Source organism: Onychomys torridus, chromosome 18 (genome assembly GCF_903995425.1).
Source record: "Onychomys torridus chromosome 18, mOncTor1.1, whole genome shotgun sequence".
Taxonomy (NCBI): Eukaryota; Metazoa; Chordata; class Mammalia; order Rodentia; family Cricetidae; genus Onychomys; species Onychomys torridus.
This window is the reverse complement of record NC_050460.1, coordinates 19,542,523-19,562,943: the sequence shown is the minus strand read 5'-3', so window position 1 is coordinate 19,562,943 and position 20,421 is coordinate 19,542,523. Positions and strand designations below refer to the sequence as shown.

At 38.7% G+C, this 20,421-nt stretch overlaps 1 protein-coding gene across 2 annotated transcripts in view; it reads right to left on the bottom strand.

The window, feature by feature from the left end:
• Positions 1-20,421, bottom strand: part of Col9a1 (collagen type IX alpha 1 chain) — a 160,452-nt gene that overhangs the window by 39,048 nt on the left and 100,983 nt on the right. For both annotated transcript variants that reach the window (XM_036168501.1, XM_036168502.1), the window contains 11 exons: positions 18,225-18,278; positions 17,985-18,020; positions 16,059-16,082; positions 15,636-15,689; positions 14,414-14,467; positions 13,613-13,645; positions 12,605-12,661; positions 11,181-11,234; positions 6,231-6,284; positions 3,661-3,714; positions 713-766 (listed from right to left, as the gene is read on the bottom strand). In XM_036168501.1, coding sequence (XP_036024394.1) covers positions 713-766; positions 3,661-3,714; positions 6,231-6,284; positions 11,181-11,234; positions 12,605-12,661; positions 13,613-13,645; positions 14,414-14,467; positions 15,636-15,689; positions 16,059-16,082; positions 17,985-18,020; positions 18,225-18,278 — 528 coding nt within the window. The remainder of the gene's footprint in view (positions 1-712; positions 767-3,660; positions 3,715-6,230; positions 6,285-11,180; positions 11,235-12,604; positions 12,662-13,612; positions 13,646-14,413; positions 14,468-15,635; positions 15,690-16,058; positions 16,083-17,984; positions 18,021-18,224; positions 18,279-20,421) is intronic.

Sequence of the window (20,421 nt, the reverse complement as noted above, 5' to 3'; positions counted from 1 at the left end):
TCAGAAAGGTGTGAGGAAGTCTAAACAATGATACATGCTTGCATGGTCATCAAAGTGTGGAACAGTGAGATCTGAAACCGTCAAAGAGGAAAAGATACAGCTGCCTAGGACCCAGGAACATGGTCACTGCTGTCAATCAAAGTACCCTAACCACCAAAGCAAAAGGAAGATACAGTCATAGAAACAGGTGACCACAGGGCATACCCCCTAAGAAAACCAGGGAACTAGTTCTCTGTACCCAGAAGAAATACAGTCATTTTTAAATAAATATGAAAACCTTTGCTCATTTTCTATTTATTTATTGGCACTAGGGGTTGAGCCTAGAGCTTTTGCATGTTGGGAAAGCACTCTGCCACTGAACTACATCTCTAGCCCTCTTTCTGTTTTATTGCAGGGTCTCACTAAGTTGGTCAGACTAGCCTTAAACTTACTCTGTAGTCCAACCATATCTTGAATTTGGGGTTCCTCTACCTCTGTGCCTCCTGAGTAACTACAATTACAGGCCTGCACGACCAAACCTGGCTTCTATTTTTCCATTTTAATTATTTACATGTATAAGCTACTTATATATATATCCCTATGGATAAGAAAAAGGAAAAGGGAAAGGGAGGGAATGAGAGAAGAGGGGGCGGTAGGAGAGGGGAAAAGAAGGGAGAGTATCATTGCATTAAAAAGTCTGTCGCTGATTTTTTGTAAAAGAAAAACTACTTACAGCTGGACCTGGAATGCCCTGAGGCCCAGGCTCTCCATCAAATCCTCGGGCACCCTGGAAACAAGACAAAGAGATAAAATTCAGATCAGTCACACATGTTAAAGGGCATCACCATCATCATCATCATAATCATCATCTTTCTAAAGAAGTATGCCAGCCAGAGTAACAGGAGGCTTTATGTTTTTAGTGTGTACTATATTTGTGAATGAACTCTGAGGAGTGACTCATTAGACATGTGTGGACTGCTCATCATGCCAACAGAACTTGGGACAATCTTGGATACCACTCTGGACATTTTAAGTTAACGGTGGCTCTATACTTAACTGCTGACATGAGCTGAAAACTGGTTGTCATTCAGAGAACTTAGCAGACCTACTAAACAATATTTAACAGTCAGCCTCAATAGGCTCTGAGTATCTATGGGAATTCACTAATGCTGGAGGTCTTAGAGCCTCAAGGTGAGTGTGAATTTGGAGATAGCTACAGTGGGCTAGAGCACCACAGACAAGAAAGACTTCAATGACTCTAGAAACCACCACCCCATCCTTGATCTAGAATAAAAGTAAATCACATGCCTATGTGATTCAGAAGAGGGACTATTCGACTCTTAGAGGAATGTGAGACATCCCTACTCCTGGGTTGATATTCACTTTATATGTAGTTATCAACCTGTTTTCTCCAGATAGGTCCACCCTACAACATGATGACAGACCAAGTGTCTCCATTTTTCAAGTCTAGTCCGCTGGAAAGGACCTTGGACTTGGCTACAGACTAGATACCATCTTTGTTTTCTTCATTGGAATCAGAAGGTGGTTTTCTTTTAAAAACAAAACTACAGTGGGTTTTGTGCTCACAATATATTCTCCTTGGCAAAATACATCTCCATCTGGAGATGTTTCTCTCATCTACAAAGTGAATGAGGAAAAGTGGACGGACAGATGGACAGTCTCCTAATGAAGTAGATTAAATGAGGAGGGCATAAAAAGAAGTGGAAAGCAGTCAAAGAGCATTGGATAGATGTCAGACCAGCAAAATCAGGTGGACCTGGTAAGAATGAAAAACTAGAAAGCATTTGATAGGAAGTTCACACACAGGTGGACTCAAAGAGGAAAAAAAAAAATACTATGGAAGCAGAGGTACCACAGAGCCCTGAAATTCTTTGATCACTAAAAACTACAATAGAACAGAGCCATTCTCCACTCAGCAGAAAAGAAAGGATTAGCAACACCTGAAAAAGACCTTGAATTCATCATTCACCTTGCATTATGAGAGCACACCCCAGCTTTTGCATTATAGAAATGGCTTTGATGTGCTCTCTCTCTCTCTCTCTCTCTCTCTCTCTCTCTCTCTCTCTCTCTACCTTATTGCAGTTCAGCATGAGCTCAGACCCAAAGTGCTGTTACTAGGTAACCATTCCACATCTGTGTTCACAAGGGGAGCTGTCTTTTTTTTTTTAAAGCAATTTGACAGAAATGAAGAGAAATGAAAAATTTTTAAAAATATCCAATAGAGAAATACCTCAAATAAAGAACATATAAAGAACAGTAATTGGTTTCAAAGAGAGGTCACCTATTTTATGGAGTGAGTTAAATCGGGGTTGGGGGGGGGAGGAGGATGATAGCCTGGGTGTTGGCTGCATTGAAATAGATGGATTTTATTACTTAATAACCAAGAGATGCACATAGAATGTTACTTAAAGTAGTGTGTATGTACAAGACTTCAGTATTGTGTGGTTTTCTTTTTTAAAGAAATACCTTAGAGGAGATGGAGAAAAGAAAACAGGCAGAGAAATATATAGAAAAGCTCTAGTGTGAAAAGAAAGATTAAGGAAAATGTGGAAGACGAGCCAGGACTGTAATTCAGGGGCTGTGGCTCTTCTAAAAATGGTTTAATTTGGTCTATTGTGTATCAGTGATGAAATCCTACTGTTACTTAATCATAAATAAAACTCCCTGTGCTGTGTGGAACTGATACAAACTAGCAAAAATGGCTCTAAAGAGAGCCAAACCGGGGTCCAAAATGTTGATGGGCAAAACTTTTTAAACATTCTATAGTCTACAAACTGGCTTTCAGAATAAACTTTCTGAGAAACGGCAACTGTTTCTGCCCCAACCACTAGACACACACACACACACACACACACACACACACTCATGCCCCCAAAGCAATATTGCTGAGGATACTATGAATCATTCCCGTTGTCTTTCCTCACTCCACCATCAACCGCACCTCACCCTCCTGCCGTCTGAAGTTAGCTTTGTCACAGGCCACCCTCCCAGATGTCATACCAAGATCAAGTCACTGCTTTGCTACCCCTTCCTTGCACTGCCTGGTTGCGTCTTCCCCAAACTGCACCATAATTGCTTATCTACTTCTCTGCCTCTCCAAAAAAGTAATACACTTAATGTAAGCCTGTCCTTCAAACTGTCCTAGTAGCTTGCAAGTGCCTTGCATGGGAAGAGCCAGGAAAACCTGACTTCTGAAACCGGTAAAGGACAGGCTGGTGACTTGTGGCCACAACTGTATGACCCCTGTTTAAGGCAGAGCCGCTAACATGGTCTTGGGATCCTACCTCTCTCCCTCTCTATCCTCCCTTGTCTTTGCCTTGCAGGACCAGAAACACTCCCAGCATTGTGTCAGTACTGTGAGCATGAGCTACAAATAATGCCAAAGCTAGAATATTACACCCCACTTACTCTAATTTACCTAAGATAGTATTCCCCTATGCCCATGGGTTCTATGCCATGAATCCCACAAAAAATATTTGGGGGGGAAATGCCTCTATACTTAACAAGTGCACATGGTTTTCTTGTCATTGTAGATGCTTACAAAATATGCATTGAATTAGGTATTATAAAAACATATAAATGCATAAAAGATAAACTAAAAAGTGATGCTACTGGAGATAAAGTCACTCTTGTATTATGCCTTTACAATAGATATCTTACTTTTTCTCCTTTATCTCCAACTACTCCAGTGATGCCTCTCAGGCCTTGAGCTCCCTGGAAAAGCAAAGGGAGGAGGGTGGTGAATGATTTCAGTCAAAGCACATACTTTTTGCAGATGCTGATCCAGAAAAAGCATGTTAGCATAATGACAGAAGATACTAAGTATGTGACAACATACCTAGGCAAACATTTCTAATTTAGAAAGAAAAGTCCAAGTGAAATTCCAATGCTTAAAATACTTTGGTAAAATTCTAAAGGCTTATATAACTCTATGCAAATTGAGTTGGCACAATGATTGATGGCCTTAAAATGTAAATACAAGCAACTGTGATGGTGTTGTTGACATCTTTCAACTCAGGGGGCAGAACCCACACTCCCATTCCCACCTCTTTTGCTGTCTATTGGGGTAACACTATTTTAACTCTTAAAATAATAGCTACCTACAAATCCAAATCAAAGTGAGGCAGTTCCAGCTGACCCATAAAAGTGTACTACCAGAAATAGAGCTGGACTGCCCACCAACCACTTGTTACCAGTGTTTATTATGCTGCCCCTACAGTAAAGGGTGTTCTGAAATCCCATGCGGCATGGTAAGAAATCACAGGCACAGCAGTGAATAAGCCTAAACACGAGGGAGTGGAAAGGTTTTCAGGCTGTCTTTCAGCACTGAAATGTTGCTAGTCCCATAGCAAAGGATTCTTCCATTAACCCGTGGTAAAGAGAGGGTGAGCCTGGGTGCTCCCTGGGGCACAGCTGGGAGTGCATGCTCCATTGGAAGTTAGCTACTTTTGACATCTGCCAACTTTCCACATTGGCTTAAGAAAAAGGTTCTTTAGGGTGCTATTGTCTTCCTCTTCATCTGGGGAAAGATGGACAGTCCCAGGTCCAGCCTTCCTTCATCTAGTCCAGTCACAAATTCTCGGTATGTCAGTCAGAAATTGTCTGAAATTCCCAAGTACAACATGAGCCAGGCTGGACTAACAGTTTATATTTTCAACTGAAATGTGGCCATACCAGGTAAGCACTCTAACTTATGTTAGTCATTTACTGACTCTGCAGATAATTCCTGTACATAAAAAAAAATTAAAAAGTAGTTGTGACACAGGAACCCAAAAAATAAGCACTCAAAATGACTACTTCTTATACAAATACACCATAGAAATGTTCTTTTTATAAATATATGCTTTATGATGTGCTTGTATATTATGAGGTAAAAAAAAATCTGTGAATTCTCCAGAAACATTTGAACATACCTCCTCTCAAACACCAGGAGGTCAGCAGATACCGATAGTAATTCCCAGTGGATCCCTTGAGCTACATAACATAGTTCTATACTCTTTGAGAATGGATTTTTTTGAAACTATATAAACCCACACCTAATTTTCATTAGATCCAAAAAGCAAAAGCAAACAAACTATACTACCTGGCACTATCCTCCAGGAAATAAGAGTCAAGTTCCTTAACGCCTCCTAGTAAAGGCTTAGGGAAGGCAAACTTCTGAAGAAAATGTCTGAACTCTTCCACAACATCCTCTTGAAGGTCTCGTGTGGCCCAGAAAAGAAACCACTTCTTAGATGCTCATAACCATTTTTCAGCCTTAACCTCTAAGTAAACACTGATCTTAACAGTCCCTCTAACCACTTTTAGAGACTGGAGCGATGGCTCAGCAGTTAAGAGCACTGGGACCTGGGGCCAGTTTTCAGCATCCACAGATGGCAGATCGCAATGTCTATAACTCGAGTTCTAAAGAATCCTCTAGCATTCACCGGCATTGTATGCACATGGTGCAATACATACATGCAAGCAGAACACTCATACATGTAAAATAAAGAAAATCTGTTTAACTAGAGTCCAGAGCTGAGGAGAAGAGCAATTCAAGAAAGGGAATTTAGTTTGTCTTCTCTGGCTCTTTGGTGCTAGTCTCTTACATCGCCTATCCTTCAGCAACCTTCAAATGTTCAAGGAATCCTCAACAGTTATTTTTTCTACAATTGAGACTAGGACAAAGAGTAACAACTGCGCTTCCATATAGTACAAAATTGATGTGAATTCCTATCTAACAAACATCTTAAATTTGAAGTATGTTTATGTCCAACTGTCTTATATAACATCGCAGCAGTTATGGGACTGCAGAAAGAAATGTGGTTATGAGCCACTAAGAACACTGTAATTTGTGATCACTTTTGGAATGAACTACAGGAATCCCTCCCATGGGTTATAAACCCCTTTCGTGTTCAAGGTATACAAATGTTCTCCTCTGGCATGCCAGAGCACTGCAGAAATTGAAGTGCATCGTCCTCTTGTGCTCAGACATTTGCATTCAGGTTATGAAGTCTTGGAGGCTACATATAATTTTAAATAGAACTTTTCTCTTAAAAATTTCCTGAAGGTGCAATGTTGACTCTTTCTTATTTTGAAGAAGTAGTGGTCGCCTGGTGCTGGCTGGCTGGAAGCATAGAGAATATCGAGTTCATACGCCATAAACTATTAATCTGCACACTAAAGAGAAGATAACACTAAGTCATTAAAAAAAATTGCTTATCCTAGGCAAACATTAAAAAATACTTTACTGGTGGTCCTTGAGCTCCGACTTCTCCAAGTACTCCCTGGTCACCTTCTTCACCCTAAAAATCAGCAGAGAAAAATCACAGTAAATATTAACTAGCAAATGAATAGGCAGGTCTTGCTCAATATATGTTAAGTGCATTTGACATCCTCTGGATGGTTCTACTGGATCTTGTTAAGTTGCATAGGTAGTCTGTGTTAAGTGCATGGTATTCAGGCAATGTAGATAAGTATATAGAGTTTCCCAAGGAGATCCCACTTAGAAGCTGTTCTTTCAAGGTTTTCTAAAGAGAGGAAGAAAGAGAAGAAGGGAGAGAGAAGGGTGTATGCTTAGGTTGTAAGTGATACTAGGAAAATATAACCACATTATGAAATCTTTTGCTGTAAGATATTTTGTTATAATCTACATCTTGGCTTTTCTTATCATAATTTTATACCATGCACAATGTTAATGCATTCAAGTCAATTATTTCATTCACTATACCTATGATATCACTAACAAGCCATTTTCACCACTAGGAACATGACTACTCATTTATATTTCATTTGAGTCATTCCAAAATATGCAAAAATATTTATTAATATTTAATTTTTGGTTAAAATAGATCTCTGTTGCGGTGATCAGACACTTATTTCAATATCATGTATTGACCATCAGATATTTTCTATGTGCTATGGGAAATGTTAGCTGGGGGCCTCTGACCTTATTCTCTTGATCTGCTATGTGATGTCACTGTTACAAACTTTTACTTACTGAATTTTTACAATATATTTTCATCTCCAGTAGGAAGAATTTCTCTATATGTTTTACTTATAAGGACTCTCCTTTTTCATATTTGCCTAAATTTTTACTCTTCCAGATGAACTTGAATCATTGGTCAGAAGCAGACAATGGCGCAGTGGGTAGGAATGCTGGCTGTGCCAACATGAGAACCTGAGCTTGGGCCTCCAGAACCTACATAAAAACGCTGCTTATGGCTTACACACACTCCTATCACCCAAGTGGTATGGGAGTGGAACAGGGACAGAAGAGTCTTTGGTGCTTGCTGGCTGCTAGTTTAGCCCCAGGTTCACTGCAAGACTTGTCTCAGGGGAATAAGCGGAGACTGAAGAAACAGAACACCCCATGTGCTGGACTGACCTCCACGTGTTTACACAGGTGTGTAAACCTATGCATATGCACACAACACACACATGAACAACACACACACACACACACACACACACACACACACACACAGGTACACAAAATTTAGAAACAGAATCCTTGGGAGTATCTTCACAAAAAACATGATTTGCTTTGTATTAAACTACATTACTCTGCTTCATCCTAGAAGTCTGTCTACTTAGTAAAATCTTTTTTTTAATGACTAAAGCTATGCCATTTTCTTTATATTAAGCTTCTATTAATAACTGCTGCAGTTTGTTCAAAGTAATCTGCCTTTGGATTTTTATTATCATTGGTATCTAATTGCTAATTTCATAGTATCTAATTGCTATTTGAACTTTTTGCTATTTTATAAATTTTGTTATACTTTAAAATGTCAGACTATTCTATAAAGAAGTCTGTTTCCTGGGCTGTGAATATAACCCAATGGCAGAGCACTGGTTGGCATGCTAAAGCCCTGAGTCCATCGTCATAGGAGAGAGAGAGAGAGAGAGAAGGAGAGATTGATTTCTCTCTTACGGAAAGGCAACTCTATAGATTGAGAAAATACTAAACATATCACTTTACATTTCAGTGGTAAATAAGTGTCTTTAATTGTGAGGTTATTCATGAGGAAACTCATTATTTATGTCACTTATTATGTATATAGCATGTATGACTGCTGGCCAGAAAAGGGCACCAGATGGTTGTGAGCCACCATGTGGTTGCTGGGAATTGAACTCAGGACCTTTGGAAGAGCAGTTGGTGCTCTTAACCTCTGAACCATCTCTCCAGCCCCCTTATGTCACATATTAAAATCAATTCTGTCATTCAATTATTAATATACATATTTTATTGACTCATTTTCTGGCATATAATGTTATATTATATTTATATATAATAGGTTAATGGATAATATTTATAAAAATATAGTATAATTATAATACATTATAATTTCCACAGGTTATGCCTTGTATTTACAGATTTTTTTCACACACACTAAAAACCAAGTACACCCAGAAAATTTAATGCTAATATTTAATAGGGATATTAATATTATAAATAAAATTTAAGCATTTAATACAAAACACTAGATTATGTTTCAATGAGTTACACATCATTTTTTGCATTTATTTATTTGGAGGGGTCATGCATGTACAACATGAGTCTGTAGAGGTCAGAGAACAACTTATAGGACTTGGTTATCTCTTACCAACACCTTATTCTGGGGCTCAAACTAAGGTAGGCTTGACAGTAAGAACATTTACCCACTGGGCCATCTCACGAGCCCTGAAACTTAATTTTTAAGTGGATTATGAATATCTTACTGGTTTTAGTATTGTAATTAAATTCAGATTGTATTGCACTAGAACTTATGATTGACAGTGGAAAGAGGCAGTCCCAAGTTAAAAGCTACTGAAATGTGCTAGTTAATGAAGTGGATAATCATTATGTGAGTACTATCAGAGATAGTGTATGATGTTTTGCCTGTATGAATGTACATATGTGACTGCAGTGCCTGCAGAGGCCAGAAGAAGGAGCATCAAATCCCCAGGAACTGGATTAAACTGCCCTGTGGATGCTGGGAACTGAACCAGCATCTTCTCTGCAAGAGCACCAAGTGTTCTTAACTGCTGAGCCATCTCTCCAGCACCTCTTGAATACAATTAAATGCTACTCATTTCTCCTGCAGAGCTGTCAAATTGCTGCACAGACAATAGTGATTGATAGTCCCCTGAAAATTTTCTTCTCAGGGTATGGCATATTTTTCATAGATTTCCCACAATACCTGTAGTAATATGTTTGAATTAAACATTTCTCCTGCAGATAAAAAGCACACACCTAATCAATAATCACAAATTTTAAATGGCAAGTTTAGGAGGCATTATTGATCATCATTTTGCTGGAGGAATTCTGAGTGGATGCAGACTGAACTGCAGTTTGATGATTCCAGGACCATAGTTTTATTCTTAGGATTTCACTTGTCATTCCTGTATCTACAAAGTAATTAAATCTTCATTAGTTGACTTGCAGGATCCATTTGAAGCCAGACTGTGACCTGCATGTGAACAAGAGACCTCCAGGCCCCCTCTGCTATCAGTTCAGGCTCAGTCCTTCCAGGACTCCATCTTCAATGGCCTACTGCCATCCCACCTTTCTCTACCAATTTTGAAAGTCACTACTTAAAGTTTAGGGTTTCACAAAAATATCAAATGAACTAAAGGAATCTTCAACATCCAAGTGGACATTGATCCAATTGTCTAACATTTTAAAAAAAAGCAAGTTTCCTACTTGAAGACCAAAAACAAATTTTAGGTTCCATGTAGCTAATCTGTGGGCACCAAAACTAGTAGTTTGATGGGCATAAAGGAAAACCACCCTGATTAACAGCTCTAAGTATTGTGGGATGAGGGAGAGATGGCTCTCCAAAGGAAGGAGGTCAACAGCACAAGGAGGAATGGGGGATGGATCAAAGCACTGGAACAACTGAAGTCTATTGTCTGCTTCACCGCACATGCCTCACAAATAGCTGAATGTTCTTGTTCTCCTGGTGTAGTGGTTAGCTAATGTTCTCACATATTAATATGTCATGTTCAATTTAGTCAATCCCCTGTGACTGAGCATCATTTTCGTTCACTTCTGAACTTTCAGAACTTTGAATAAACCATGGCACATAGTGGAGTAGGTGATAAATATTGGTTGAATTTTCAAAATCATAAAACTTAAAATTCAGGGGAGGACCAGGCATGCAAAGGAACAGGGCATTCACCTTTTCTATTTTATTCAAGTTTGACATCAGAAACCCAGCTATTTCATTCCAGATAAATAAAATACCCTAACTATTCACAGCCTTCATAATTAATGACTGAAAATAATTTGCAAACTGTAACAGGGCACAGGGAATTGGCCTGTTTCTCCTAATTATACAAGTGAGGTTAATTAACAGACTGATTTGGGCCAAGGAGTTCAAGGATGTTAGTACTCAAAGATATTTTACTCAAAAGATAAGTTGCCTCTCCTGTTCATTACTGCCGAAGGAAAAGGCTAATATTTTACTATAACCTAGTAATGCTAAGCACAGACACAATCAACAAAGTCCAGCAGTCCTGCACTAATAAGAGCGGTATGACTTTGTAAAACATAAAATTTACTAGGAGGAAGAGTCTACTATGCAGGAAGTAAAGTTGTTGGATACTTGTAAGATGAAGAAATGGCAACCAAGTCGCCTTGCTTTAAAGTACTGTTCAGCCTTGTTTGGAAGGGTATGTCAACCCCAATGCAATACAGATTCCATATTTCTATCCAGATAACGTGTTAATAACATGCTATCACTAACTTCCCGCAACTCCAAACCCAAGTTATGGTGAAGTGAATGAGAAACACACAACAGATAAATTAGTTCAGATTTTGAGAAAAGGACTTCTAAGCCAACTGCGGATTCAGTTCAGTGCTTCCTCCTTGCAAAACACTTGTGCAACTTTACAGCCATCATACTCATTGGAGAGGTAAAACAATTGGTGACATAATGTTTGACCGCCATCAGCTTTGAGTAAAAAAATCTAAATATGATATGTTTGAAACAGAAAGAAAATGCAGGCAATGTGGTTGCAAACGGGTGGGGCAGGGCAGGGAGGAAATTCTGGGGTTTTCTTTGTCGCTTCAATAGCTGGACAGCTTAGAATACACCAAGCATTTACTTGCCAAAGAAATAAAATATCACACTTTACTATTCCTTATAATTCCTTGTAGTGAAAATGATCACTACTGCCTAATCACAATTGACCCACTAAATGGCCATTTCCCTTACCTTGTGTCCTTGTCTTCCTGGTTCACCAATTTCTCCCTTCGCCCCTTTATGACCCTAGCGAACATAAAAAGTAGATAAATGCAGATAAATGAAGCTGCATTGGGCTTGAGGCCAAAAGTGGCCAGAAGTCTCATGAAATTGATCTGCCTCCCTAAATCTGCGTGAAAATATGACGAAAAACGATGATGTCACCAAGCACAACACTGCCTTGGAGGCTTTCATGGCACCGTGTACACTATGTGCGACGTTTATGTCATGAGCACCAGCTTTAATTCACAGGAAAACACACTCCTCTAGACTAACAACTGCCCTGCTACCCAGTTCAGCTACACAATGTGCTGGTACCGCCTTCTCCGGCCTGTTTCCCCAGCTTCCCCTCTAAGATTAGGCTGAAAGCCTTCAGTCAACTCCAGCACTAGAAACTTAACCCTTCCAGAAGCTGACCCAGCCACCCCTTGCTCTCTGGTGACAACTTTCAAGTGAAAGTCTCCTCTTCGTCCTCTGTGGCCAACTCCTTTCTGGAGGTAGGGGAAGGGCTGGTACGAGAGCCGACTTCTCAGATGCACAGTCTCTTCCTTCCACAGTGGGAAGCGCAAAAAGGAAGGAGGCAGGGGCCAAAATCAAAGCTGTACCCCAGTGGGGGATGGGGAGGTCCCTTCTGTGCCAATCACAGGTGGGCTGTGAGCTGTCACGCCCAGCAAACTGTGAGACCAAGTTCCCAAATTAGGTCCGCTGAACTTTCGCCTCTCTCTAGGCTTTTAGAAAAATAAGACCCCTAATACTGGCCTAAGCCTTCCCCAGCCGGAGAACCCACCCAGCCGCAATTAGAGAAAACCTTTGGGAAAACCGTGGCTCTGACCCTCAGAGCCTTCCAGATCATAGCAGAGCAGGGTCTGGACTTTCTCAGAATCACTTTAGACTCAGAGACTAGAGGGCAAAGCAATTCACCCCCAGCATCCTTTTTTTTTTTTCCTGAAATAGACTATTTTGAAGCATCATGATGGGAAAGTGGAGAAAAACACCTTCAGGAAAATCTATTTTGCACAGTTTTCTGATTATTATTGTTAATTTTTTTTTTACGAGAACATTCTCAAATTTGCATTACACAGTCTCCCTCCACATCCCTACCACTGTCTTCTCCATAGAAGGCAAACATCGGACCCTGGATTTCATATTCTAGTTTCCTGGCCCAGAGCATGTGATGGGCATTTCCTCCCTGAACTCCAGACATTCTATACCTGAACACATGCACCTCAGTAGGGGCCCATCAGGGACACTGGTTAAAATCTCCAGGCTGAATTAGTACCACAGACAGAAAGAGCAGAGGCAGACTGAAATAAACCATCCAAGGCCAGTGGTTAAATGACCCCTCTTTCTCCAAAGAGTATATACTCTTGAAGATAAAATAATGGAATTCTTCTTACCCTCATGCCTGGGAGGCCTGGGTATCCAGAGCGACCTGGAGGGCAGGAATTGGGGCACTGGCAAAGAGAGAGGGGAGAAGTGAACTAGAGAACCCATTTTGTGACCATGTGGAGGTTTTTTTTCAGAGTCCAGCTATAGAATCCCAAAGCAATTATAATCATTAAATAACTCTGAATATCCTTTTCCTGTGTTTTTCTTTTAAATATAGAAAAATGCAGAGAATTCAACAGATATCCTGCCATGTACTCATCTTCCATGTGTTACATGTTAGTATTTAATCATATTTGTTTCAGGTCTAATAAAAGAAATGAAATTCTTTTTTGTTGCTGTTGTTTTGTTTTGTTTTTTGTTTTGTTTTGTTTTGAGACAGGGTTTCTCTGTAGCTTTGGAGCATGTCTTGGACTAGCTCTGTAGACCGGGCTGGCCTCAAATTCACAGAGATCCACCTGCCTCTGCCTCCCGAGTGCTGGAGTTATAGGCATGTGCCACCACCGCCCAGTGAAATGAAATTCTTAAGGAAGTGGATTGCAGCAGGGCCTTGTCTGGGCTCTCCCTTCTCCATTGAAACAGCGCTATCCTGAGGTCACGGCTTTTCACTAGGGCCAAAATTACACCAGCGCTGTTCAGCACTGTCATTTGACTGCTCATCTGAACATAACGCTCTCCCAAAATTGGAGTACTCCCATGAGAAATCACACCTAGGCCATAAAACCAAAGACTTAAAAAGAAACATCCCTCTCCCATGAAAAAAACTTGTATAGCCTGAGAACACATGAGCCATCAGCCCACACAGCTCTGTGGTCTGGGTTAAAGTAAAACATGGAAGTCGAGCATGTTCCAGTCAGATCATCTTAAAGACAGCTCACCTGAAGACCACATGGTCTTTACATTAAAACTATTATGTTGTACACAAGTATAAAACACCATGGCTAAACTCATTGCTTTATATTAATATATGCTAATATAAAGAATTACAAACCATATTTTATTCAAAGGAAAAATCTTACCAATGGGTCTCCATCATGAAATCCAATTGTTCCCTAAAGTAAGTAAAACACAAAAGTTAAGAATAAAACTAGACGATGTATTCTAATTTATGAATAATAGAAATTTCAAAATATAAATATGTATTTTGCAATATATAATAAAGGTGCAGAAATATAATAAGGGTATTGATTGTATGAAATACAAGGGAAAATAGAAACGTGTGTTAATATTTGAAGACTTATTGATGGATGATACCTTCAAAGATCCCTAAACTGTAATTGGTTACCTCACTGGGGAGATTAAATGACTCACAATATAGACAAGTTCCCAATATGAGTTGGGAACTCTGGCACATGAATGAAAACAGAGTATCACATACTTAACTATTTTTTATTTCTACTATGAAAAACTTAGCAAGAACTAATTTGTTTAAAAATGCTTCTTCTGCTTGTCAAAGTTTTAGGCTCTTAAAAAAATCACAACTATCAAAAGGCAGCAAACAAGAGAACTCTGGGAAACCATCTTTTAGATTATTATGGTTCCTCTACTTTTCTGGTTCTAAAATAAACCAGGCTCTGAGTGGAGAGAGAGAGAGAGAGAGAGAGAGAGAGAGAGAGAGAGAGAGAGAGAGAGAAGGGAGGGAGGGAGAGAGGGAGGAGAGAGGAAGGGAGAGGGAGGAAGGAAGGAAGGAAGGAAGGAAAAAAACACAGTAGCCATTTTGGAAGTGCAGAACAATGATTTAATTATAGACATTTCCACGTTTGTTTCTGATATTTCTTCATTCAGTTACCACTCTCAGATTTAAGCTGGAAATTACTTACACTGGGTCCTGGGGGGCCAGGGGGGCCAGGCGGTCCTCTTTTCCCAGGGTCACCCTAGATTGTTTCAAAATAGAGACACAGTAGTTACACAAGATTCAGAACACAGTACATAAACCTGAGGCATCATGAGAGAATGGTATTACTACAAAGTCTAGCAGAACTCAGGCAGGCATAGCCCTACCACCAAAACCCAATTAGATTAGGCAAATAAAGAAATACTGGTCTTACCAAGGTAGAAAATACAGCAAAGGAAGACATGGTGGGGGAGGGGGGACCAGCCATGTATAAAGCCAGTTATCTGTAGGATGATCACTCTCCCCACTTGAAACACAACCCAGAAATCCCACGTATCGTTCCAGTTGGTTTACAAACCAGAGTAGCCAGTATTACTACTGTCAGATAATTGAGGCAGAAGAAAGTGTATAACCAGCCCAAATCTGAGAGTAGACGATCCATCTCTGCAAACCCATGTCTTACTTCTGCTGTCCCCTGGCCTGATCTGTCACTGAACTCTTGCAAGGGACAGTGAAGCAAGGATTGCTAAATTAAACTAAGCCATTCAGATGACAGGGTGCAGATTACTCTGAACGTCCCATTTTTACGATTGGCACATTTTCCCTCTTAATATTCCACATAAAAAGTCAGAAGCATTATAATTATTTTAAATACACAATCATTTGTATCATTCATTTATTTGTAACATATATGTAAGTAACTTTGCAAACAGGAAACACATGTACAGAGCAAGAAAGATTCGAGCCACCTGACTCCTTCCCTCAATGAGATTATAATTTCCTACCTTTTTGTAATATCAATGCTTCAACATTTTTTAATGTTTTTAGAATATCACATGAAGCACTTTTTTATCAACAACTTTCTTAAGCTCAGTTTCTTTCTGTTCAATTAGAATAGAATTCTGGTTATAATTTAATGCTTCTACTATGAATATACATGGTGATAACTGAGTGCTATTGTTCAATTTCATATGGATAGTTAACACAAAAGCCACTGGATCCCAATTCTAGATGAGAGTATGACAATGGGATGACACTCCCTAATTTGAAATTCAATCTGCAAATAAGGAAGAGATGCTCAACTGGAATAAAATTCATCTATAGTTTCTGGAATTTCAGGGGAGGTGCCCTGTGCAGTGATCTGCCTTCATCAGTAGCTTCTTCTTTCAACTTATCAAATGTCAATCAAAATGCATCATAGTACTTACAATAGGTCCTACACGCCCAAGTTCTCCAGGAAGTCCTGTGGTCCCAGGAGGACCCTGAAGTCAACAAATCAAAGAGACAAGTTGATTTATAATAATATTTACAAGCTACCATAAATGTTATCAAATATGATAAAGAACAGACTTAGAATCTTTGCTTCTGTTGGCGTGCAGTGAGAAAATAATTCATTTAACAAAACTTTAATTATCTAACAGGGAGCAGAAATTCCATAAAGTGGTCATTCTCTTAATTGGTATTTTTGTTTTGCGGAATAGTGATGCTGTCATTAGGAGCTATATAACATCATACAGAAAAGTCTAATAAGTCCCACCGGTTACAGTATTAGGTACAGGGTCAGGTCAGGCTTTTAGAAATAGAATATTTTCTAGAATATTTTTAAAAATAAATAATGAAATGATACGTACAGGAGGTCCTGGAATACCACGGCCCTAAAAGATCAAAATAAAAATATTTATGCCTTGTGGTTTAAATGTCATAGTCATAGTCATGCTCAGTTCACAAGAAGCTGAAACTCTAACACTGACTAAATAGACAAGCGATGCTCACTGGAAGAAAGCCCTGGATAGTGGAAGCAATGTCACTCTGCCTCAGATGAAGCCAGAAGTTTGTTTCTGTCCCTCAAGGCTTCCTTTGATTCTATGCTGACCAGAACGGTTTTGCTAAGGATTTTTAAAAGAAAATCAGTAGAGAAGCCATTTTCCACTTGCCCTCACTCACAGAAGAAGCTGTTTATGCTCATTCTCACTCACATTAGTAAAGAAGCCGTTTATGCTTGGCCTCACTCACAGAGCCACATCAGATAGTTTGAAGACTTTCTTCATCTATATAAGAAATCTGTACTAAAGGCAGCACAGATGTGTGGGTTGTAATAAATGATATTCACACATTCCCACAAACACACTGTAGGCACAGAGAGGCAAAGGAGTAAAACTTTTTTTCGGAAATGTGTTTCCTTTGGGACTGGAGAGATGGCTCAGTGGTTAAGAGTACTCTTACAGAGGACCTGAGCTCTGCTCCCAGCACTGACATTAGGCAGCTCACATCACCTGCAATTGCAACTCCAGGGAATCCAGAGCCTTCTGGCTTCCAAGGGACACGCATGTGCATGGCACATATAAACTCATGCAGGCTCACACACATGCATAAATAAAAAACAAATTTTTTAAATAAATGTATCCCCCTTTTAACAGGTATGGCTATATTTCCACACACTAACTCTAACAGACATTTAAATTGATATCACTCCTGAAATAACTTATCATGGGATCTTTGTGGAATATGCTACTTGGTTGTAAAGATCACCATTTTGCCTCCCTTTCCTCTGTCCTTCATGTCCCTTTATGCACACCAGACTATACACAATCCCAGGCTGAAGCCACATCTTACTTATCCTCCCCATCCCGATTCCCAGTACGGAGCCTGGTAGACAACAAACTCCAGCAAGCCAGAAAACAGGTGCAAATGGAGATGATCACCGTGAGCAAATTAAGTCTGTCTGGGAAAGACAAGCATCACTTTTTTTTAAGTTGTGAATCCTAGATTGTATAGAGACTTATATAAATAACATATATTAGAATAATTTTATAATATAATAATATATATGACAATGTAATAACTATGTGAAATAATGTCTCTATATATGATGTAAAACTGCCACAGGGAACCAAGGCAGCCAATAAAAAGAGAAGGGGCGATCAAAGGAAGCAAAGAAAGCGGGTCAAACAGAGAGAGGACACAGACTTTGCAACAGCAAAGAGAGCAAAGAACAAGCAAGACAGGAGAGCAGAGCCTGATCCTTCTATGCACACGAACACTGTGCTCCTCTGGTGAGCAGCACAGGACCAAGGCAGTGATAGCTCATTGGCTGAGATCCGATAAGATGCACAGCTGTGAGGAGCATGCTGCATGGCTCAGACTTTAATTAGACCACACTTGGATCCTTCCAACGACTGCTCAGTGTTCCCTAGCATAAGACAGAGTCACTCCCTGCAGCTAGGAATTGTGGCTCACACCTCAGAAGGATCATGTGAGATTAAAGCCAGCCCGGGCTACATAATAAGCTCCAGGCCAGCCTGGGCTACAGAGTAAGACTCTTTCTGTCTCAAAAATATAATTACATTAAGAAATCCCACCTGATACGAACATGTACTTTGTCCCATACCCTTTAAACTTTTCTACTCACAATAGGAACACCTAACATACCATACGGGTCATATGCCCTAGGTCATGTGCATTATATAGAAAACTGCACTATGGTTTTCTTCACAATGGAGGAATTTCACCAAAAGATATATTTTCAGCTTTTTTGCTTTATTGCTACTAATACTTACTGGAAATCCACGAGATCCAGGCACACCAGGTTCTCCCTAAAAAAAAAAATTTAAATTAAAAAAAATAAAACCACTTCACTGTAGCTTGAATATGGATACGTACAAATTGAATAGATACCAAAATCATTGACCTGATGTTCAGTGTTCCAGTTGATTTGCAAACTTTCTCTTGAGGTGATTTCTTGGCATTTGAGGACAATATATATATATATATATTTATATACCAAGTGGCTAACTTACTTTTTGCCCCCTTGGTCCAACGGAGCCAGGGGATCCGTCAGGTCCTGTTAATCCCTAATGAAACAAGAAGATGATGTCAGCACTACTGTAACAGCCTTAGAAAAAACACTGGCAGAAAGTTTATATTTCACTATTTATCTGTAGGTTGGTTAACACATGGATAACGCAAGTATTTACTAAATAACACTTTCCAATGTATTCTTATTTAAAACATTTAACATGGGATCTGCTTTTGACCACTCATTTGTTGAAAATTTTACAGTTTGGTTAATTGCACTGTCCACAACAGCAATAATTTAGTGGGATGTTTAAATCCCTGCTTTGAGAAAATACAATGTAACTATTACAGTTTTCTCTAATCTGATGGGCTTTCACTCTGCCCCTTTGCTTCACCTACAAAATAAAAATACCAGATTTCTTCCTAGATGTGGGTCAATAACGTCTTGAATGGTAATGCAATGTTTTCTTAATATAAATTAAAGACAATTTATTATGATTTTATTATATTATTTTAATGTATTATATTATTATAATAAATATCATATATAAATATGGTATTATACTATTACAATTATGTTATAATAAATAATATAATATTTATTGTATATTATATTATTTATTATATTATTTTATTATCACTTAGAGCCACATTAAACCCTCTAGCCATCTTCTAGCTATAGCTTAGTGAACAATATTAACTTCTAAGTTAAAAAAATTTTGAAAGCATGCATTTTCCTTAGTAAAAACATGTAACAATGTATGTTACCTGCTATGTATAGCTTAAGCTTACTATATATGTCTAGTCATTATATCCATTCCAAGATGTATTAAATGTATTTTCTATTTTTATTGTTTCTATTAATATTTATGTAATCATCATTTTCAATTAAAAAGTAGATATGGAACCATGATAAGACTCCATGGAGGCCAGATTTTCTACATTCGACAGATGAATTTCAGTTTTTCACATTTTTGTAATTAGACATTTTCAGACATTGACTTTGTAATGTAATCTTGAAATCCTATTTCCCTAAAGATATATGTGTGCATATATGTATATGTATTTGTGTATACATGCATACAAATATCACATAAAATCTATATTATCAATATTTGAAAAATGTTCATTGAAAGAGAGGCCTCTTGAAACTATAGAAACTCTATCTAAACCAGATTGCTGAAATTCATGTCATAAATATCAAATGGATGCTTTTAGGCCATTTATATAAAATTTGTGATCTATCATTTTTTACATTTTACTTTATTTTTAATTGTGTGTGTGTGTGTGTGTGTGTGTGTGTGTGTGTGTGTACACATGAGTGCAGCAGATCCTTGAGGAGAATGAAGGAAGACCACAGATCCTATGGAGCTAGAAGCACAGGTGGTTGTGAGCTGTCCAACATGAATGCTAGGAACTCAACTCTGACCCTCTGCAGAATCCGCCAGTTTTGACTGTGGAGCCATCTCCCCAGCCCTGATAGTACTTTTTTTTTTTTCTTAGCAAGTCCTCTAGCAATTCCATAATATGAACCAAAGAAATTAGAGGAAAAAAAATAGAAAATGTTAATTACTGGAAATTTACCAACAACAAAAATGTTAAACATTCACAATTTTTAAGATGTCAGTTTTCATTTTCCCTAGTCAAATTAGAAGACTATGAGGTATAAGCAAGAGCTATGATATTATTAATTGTGAAAAGCTAATAGTAATAAACTGTTTGCTTTCCCATATTTAGCAAAGAAACCACACATTCAGGAGTACTCTCTTGATGTATGTTTTATACATGCACTTTTAAACCCTTGGGGCATGCTTAGTGGATCCTCTAAGTCCCACATCATGTCTACATTTTCAAAGACAAATCCTAGTCAATTTTCATACACAAAGCATAATCAAGTAAGTGTTAGATAACCTTGGGGCTGTTCTAAGGCACTCACATTTATAATACCTTTCATAGGATCTTAGCAATTATGTCTATTGTTGGAAAGTTCTTTGAATTAAGTTGAAAGAGGATTTGGTGTTGGCTGCTACAGTGAAGTCTATTATGAAACCACTATGTACAAAAGGTGCAGCCTGCCAGGTGCCGTGGTTTATAACTGTAATGTCAGCACCCAAGAGCCTGAGGTGAGAGAGAACCAGTTCTAAGCTGCTTTGGGCTATATTCAAGTTGCCTGACTGCTATAAAGCAAGACCATGTCTT